The sequence below is a fragment of the Micromys minutus genome, assembly GCF_963924665.1.
Source record: "Micromys minutus genome assembly, chromosome: 10".
NCBI classification, from domain to species: domain Eukaryota; kingdom Metazoa; phylum Chordata; class Mammalia; order Rodentia; family Muridae; genus Micromys; species Micromys minutus.
In genome coordinates this window covers 15,966,587-15,972,721 of record NC_137979.1, presented here as the reverse complement: position 1 = coordinate 15,972,721, position 6,135 = coordinate 15,966,587, and the positions used below count along the sequence as shown (strand labels likewise).

Genomic DNA, 6,135 nt, shown 5'->3' with positions numbered 1-6,135 from the left:
GTGTGTGTGAAGAGGGGGGTCTGCTTCTAAGAGGAAGGGCTGAAGATAAATCAATGGCCTGCTCTTCTGTGGCTCAGGAGAACTACTTGACTTCTGCCAGTCCCAGGGCAGGTAGCAGGGATGCTGGAGCACAGATCAATGTCCTGGCAGGAAGAACCACACCTTCCAATTGAGAGATCTCAGGAAAGTACAGTCACAGAACTCTTTAAGGGGTGGGAGTCCGGGCTTTGTGACTTGACTAAAAGTCTTCAGCCTGAGAAGACCTCCGGATAGGGCCTGCTGACAACCAAGCTACAAGTGGAGGGCTTCCTGACAGAAATGGTGACTTCCAGAGCAGGAAAACATCCATCCTGAAAGGCTCCTGGTGGTCCTGGGCTCTCCCACTCCCCAGGCCTCGGCCAGGTCTCTATCTAAGGTGCAGGGAATCCGGGCCCAGTGTGCAGTGCATGAGCTACAGGATGAGGCATCACTTACTCCTCACGTCATAAATTCAGTTTGGGCATCACATCTCCTTTCCGTATGAAATGAGAACTCGCATCTCCCTAGTGTGGCTGGCAACTGAGTCCCTCAAAGACCCCACTTAATTTACTCAGAGTCCAGACGCAGCTCTCTGCTGGGGCTGACTTTGCCTCTCACAGAGGGACTTGGGGTCTGAAGCTTTATTGGTCAGCCACCGCCTCCATATCCTTCCCTGCGGTCTCCAGGAATTCCTTACCCACCCTCCTCATCCTATGCTTAGCTCCTAGGCTGCAGTGCCCATCGCCTTTCAGGGGAACAGGCAGGACACTGGCGATCGAGATGTCCAGGAGGCGCCAGCAGCAGACAAACAGATGGAGGCAGCCACCAGTCCAGCAGCAGCACAAGCCGGAGCGCTCCCTGGTGGGCGGGCAGGGTACCCGCGGCCCCACCTACAGCCAGTCCCAGCCTAGGAGAGCAGATCCGGCTCGCAGCTGCTCAGTTCCAGGGGCGGCAGAGCTGGCAGCGGGCAATGCAGAGGGTTCCGGAGGCAGGAACTGGGGCTCTGGGCCACCGGTTCAGGACGCCCAGGAAATGCTTGCTCTGCCGTCCCGCGGGGAAAAGCGGGGGATGGGAGGGCGAAGCCATCAAAAAGAAGGCGGGTCAGGCGCAGCTGCTCGACTAGCAGTCCCAAGCCTAGGATGGAAGCCTAGAACATGTGTTGCACCGGAACCTTAGCTCAGGCCATTCGTTTGAGAAAGTTTGAGGTCACAACAGGCTGCTAGCAGGAGGACCCTGGGGAAGAAGGCAAGGACCACCGCTACCTTGCAGATTAGAACCTCCCTCGCTCTTATTAGGTAACCATGGATAAACCAACACGAGTAAAATGTAAAGCTTATAGGTGTGCTGAAGTTGAATTCTCTCCCCTTAACATATTTTCCAAAGAGTAAACATTGTGGCTAAGTTTATCGGAAGACGATCTTTTCTTCTGGTTCTGGTGGCGGCATTTGGTGAATAATCGGAAGCAACAGATAAGTGTATGGGGTCTAGCTGGGCTCTCAGTTTGGCTATCAGCTCCGCCCAAGAGCGAATCTCAGGCGTCGCATTTGATGTGTAAGGCCAAGCAGGGAATGGCCTCTGCTGAAGTCTGGACAAGGGGAGCTGCGGCACTGGAGTGACTCCCCAAACACTCCAGGACATCTGGGGAGCTTGAAGGCCAAAGGACCAAAGCGGTCAGTCGCTGCCGGCAACTTGGTCCTCTCTGCAAATTCTGACCCCGCCCACCCGCTGACCTTGGATGGCCGAGGCCCTAGCTTGGCACAAAGAGAGAACTCCCCCACTGTTCTCCGTAGTGGGACCTAGTGGGCCAGGCTGCGATTTCGCCCTGAGGCGCTCAGCTCAGCGCCACACTCTTGGCAATTTCCGACGCCCACGTCTTTGCTTCCACTAACTGGCTTCCTCCCTCCACCCCCGGAAAAAGAGACTCCAAATATATCCGGTGGGTGGCCTCGATTTGTAATCGCTCACTTGCTCACTTAATGGCCTTTGCTAACCCACAGGACAGGGACCATTTTTATTTACACGCAGTCAGGCCTTCTTTCAGGGGACCACGTGGGAACTGCAACTCACCACTCTCAAATCGGCAACCTCCTTCCATCTGAAAAAAAAAACGAGAACGTGAAAAGGCACACTTCTCAGACACTAATGTTTCCTTCTCCATCTGAAAACAAAAGGCTGGACTAGCGCTCAGAAATTCATTTGTCCCCTACATTGAATAATTAACTTTTTTAAAAAGCGGGGGCTATTAAATCACTTCGAAGAACACACAAATCAGCGACGGCGGTGGGGAGGGGTGTGGAAACTCTAGAAATTCTAACAGCTGCAATAAAGGAGAAGAAAGAAAAGTGTCCTCCGACTAAATGATTTCCCTCTCAACAGTTTTGTATGAAATTGGGCTTGGGCTCGAGCTAGACACACAGGGATGTCAAAAGAACATAGCAAGAGCGCATAGGTCCGGTGGCGGTCGCTCTGGCATCTGTGTCCTCTTTAGTCACCGCTACAGCTAGGATGCACTTTCCAATCTGAGATGCGCAACTCAAACCCACTTTTGCAGCTTGGCTCCACCGGCCGGAAGCCGGACTGTGGAGGAACTGCAAGAGCTCCTGACACTTGGGACATTTATTCCGGAAGGGAGAGTATGCGCTCTGATTACACGCACACTGGTCCCAAATAGTGGAGTAGAGGGAGAAAGGATAAAGTCGGTTCCGCTTCGCCCACCTGTGCCCACCGGGAAGTGCAAGGCGCCCGTGGCCGCGGAGTGAGTCACCTCCTGCATCCCCGTGGCCCGCGCGGGGGTCGGAAGGAATGAAAATTCGGTCCCGGAACCGCACGCAGCCTGGCGTTGGAAGCTTTTTGGTCTTGTGGAAAATGGGTTCCAGGCACCGAAAGGCTCCCAAGCCACCACCTGGGTGAACTTCAGCGTCCCGACTTTCCTAACTCCGATCCCCAGCGCAGAAATTTGGCCGCGCGCAGCACCAGCGCCCGCGCTTCCTGCCACTAGCGCTGACAGTTTCTGAGAAGACCCTTTTCCGGGTCGCCCACCTGGAAAAAGGTGCGGTGCGAAACAAGGAAGAACCTCGAAGTGGATTTTCACCACTGAATAAGAGTTAACCCCTACTCCTGAATTTACCCCATATCGACATTCGAATAATAATTTTAAAAAAGTTACCGGAGAAAAACTCCTCTAAGATCCAGTCAATGCCATAGGTCAGAAAACCAACCCATCTTCTAAACAGCGGCGGATGCCTGCTTAATTGTTTATTCAAGAGAAAGAGAAGTTAGAACATTTATCAAATTAATGTTGCCAAGCAACATTGTCCATATAAAACCTCCGACATGTGACTTAAAGTTTCAACTAGTGTCTTAAAACTAAACAACCTCCCTTCCCTTGCTCGCCTCCCCCGGCCTTTTCAAGAGTTTGGAAAGCGTGGGGTAGCGTTTACGTCGATCGCAGTTAGGCACCAGTGAGATCATTCTCAACTATACTGAGAGACCCTGAAAAGTTAGTGACTTCCGACGAGGTCTCCCCTCCCCCGCTTAAACATCCGAAATTAGGGTCTTTTAGTGGTCCTTCCCTGAGCCCCGATTATGGGTCTGGGTTTGCGGCTGGGCTGGAAACACGTTCGGTCGGCTTTCCCTCTCCCATCCTGTCTCTGTTCCGCAGCTTTTACACTCGGGAGCTGGATGGCGGGACACTTAAATGGGGGACTGGCGTCTTGTCACATAGGCGACTACGGCCAAGGCTGAGAAGCGAGTGTGGAAAAGCGCGCGTGTATAGGAGAGCGCCACTCAACCGGGTGGAACGTCTTTCAGCATCGGGTCACTGCAGCATCCTCACTATCTGCTCCTGTCACCAGCCCGTGGCCTCGCCTCCCTGAACCCGCCCCCTTGCGTTCTGAAGCCAATAGTAACCCCAGACTGCCTTACCCCCCTTCGCGAACCCTTTCCACACCCCCACGTTCCAAGAGACGATTGGCTGTTTCGACTTGGGCGAAGCTCCGGTATTTGCATGCCGCTCGCGGTCCCTGGTAGGTAGCGCAGCCCGTCACTCGGAAGGCCGGGACCGCCCACTCCACCTCAGTGCCGGGCTCTCTTCCTGCGCAGTTCTCCGCAGCCTCAGCGGGCGAGCGCCGGGGCTGCTCTCAATCTCCTGGCTGCGAGGAGGCAGCCCCGGCGAGCGGCCGTGCGCCCCGTCCAGTGTACCTGGGTGCGGGGTACAGCGTAACGACATCACATCTGCTCACAGTTCCCGCCGCCCGGACTTCGCTTTCCAGCCCCGGCTTCTCGTGGGCATCATGTCAAGAGCCGCCGCCGCCACCGGGGGAAGAGCCGCAGCCTCGGCAACCGCGCGCGCACGAGGGCAATAAACCGAATCACTCCGGGCTCGAAGTGGCAGGGGACCGTCGGGGTGCTCTCTGTTCCGGCGGGACTCGTGCCATGTGCTGAGCCATGCCCCTGGCCGCGCCCGCGGGCCGCGTATGGGGCAGCGCCTGAGCGGCGGCCGGTCCTGCCTCGATGTCCCGGGCCGGTTCCTGCCGCAGCCGCAGCCGCCCCCGCCACCGGTGAGGAGGAAGCTCGCGCTGCTCTTCGCCATGCTTTGCATCTGGCTGTACATGTTTCTGTACTCGTGCGCCGGTTCTTGTACCGCCGCTCCGGGCCTGCTGCTCCTGGGCTCGGGGTCCCGCGCCACACACGCTCAGCCAGCCCTGGTCACCGCTCCGAATGCGACATCCCCTAAGATGCCCTTCCGGGCACCTCAGGCCAACTCACTGGCTGCAGGCAAGGATAAGACAGTAGGCGCCGCGAGTCAGGAGGAGCAGAGTCCAGAGGCGCCGGACTCCCCCAGTCCCATCTCCAGCTTCTTCAGCGGCGCTGGGAGCAAGCAGCTGCCACAGGCCATCATCATCGGCGTGAAGAAGGGCGGCACACGGGCGCTGCTGGAGTTCCTGCGCGTGCACCCCGACGTGCGCGCGGTGGGCGCCGAGCCCCACTTTTTCGACCGCAGCTACCACAAGGGTCTTGCCTGGTACCGGTGAGTTTCCTCTCCGAGGGCCGCTGCGCCCGGCCGCGATCCCGACCGTGAACCCCCACGGGCCGTTGCGCGTCAGGTGGGGAGGAAAGCAGGGGTACAACTTCGGTCAATCTAGGGCGGGCGGGGACTAAAGTGAGGGTAGATAGTTGTGGAGAATTCGGATGCTCCGGGGTAGGTTGAGACAGCCACCTACAGAAACTTGTAGCTTGGCACCCTTGGCTGGCGTGCTACGCCCTAGAACCTTTCAGGCAACCTCTCCACAAAGACACCCGGCAGCTACTGGGAGAGCGCCGGAGGAACGGGTTACCTTTTGGCGGTGGCCGCACCCCACTCAAATAAACTCGTCATGGCTAGGATTCTCTCTTGCAGCCGGGACCCGAGGAGGAGTGGTGTGCGCCTCTGGGTCACACAGCCCCTAAAGTGCACCAACCGCTAGAGTCGCTTCTGCTGCCCAGATGGGGAGAGGGGCACCGGCTAAGGCGCAGCGCCAAGGCTGTCTCGAGTCTGTTAACTTTTTGTTACAATTCTCCGAAGGGGGTCTGACCCGCTTGGCTGGCGAGTCGCTCCTGCTCGGGAGGGTAACCGGGACGCTGCGCGACTTTCCTGGCTGCGGCGCGCCGGGCGTGGAGCTGTGCTGGTCCCTGTCGGGCAAAGGCGTGCACTGCAGCCCGCAGCCTCTTCCAAGGCTTCTGGGCGCCCGAGGCGAAGCCGCTGTGCGGCCGCCTCGCCTCCTAGGCCTCTGTGCTGGGAGAGCCACGATCGGGACCTGTGTTTTCCACGGCTCAAAGAATATCCCTGGACCATTGATTGAGAAATGAGGGTTGCTTCGAGGTCGTGGCTTCCGGCTGTGAGTCCAGTTCTAAAGGGACCGAGGCTCCCGGGTCACATTCACGACCTCTGCCCACTGCAGCTCGGGCTGCTAGTATGGTGTGAGCTGCTGGAGGGGGGTCACACCCCAGTTTCCGGAAACCCGGCCGGGTCCCCAGGCTCTTAGGTCATCACCCAGCACTCGCGTTGTCTCCCTCGATTTTTTCCCCCTAGACCCAATTACTTTCAAAGAAGGCCATGACTTCCGAAAACAAGAAGAA

General features: G+C 57.5%; 1 protein-coding gene across 1 annotated transcript in view; it reads left to right on the top strand.

Annotated features, from left to right (window-relative positions):
• Positions 1-4,493: 4,493 nt before the first annotated feature.
• HS3ST3B1 (heparan sulfate-glucosamine 3-sulfotransferase 3B1) overlaps positions 4,494-6,135 on the top strand; it is a gene marked incomplete at both ends in the record, with an annotated part of 32,343 nt that continues 30,701 nt past the window's right edge. The window contains one exon of the mRNA XM_080923566.1: positions 4,494-5,047. Coding sequence (XP_080779692.1) covers positions 4,494-5,047 — 554 coding nt within the window. The remainder of the gene's footprint in view (positions 5,048-6,135) is intronic.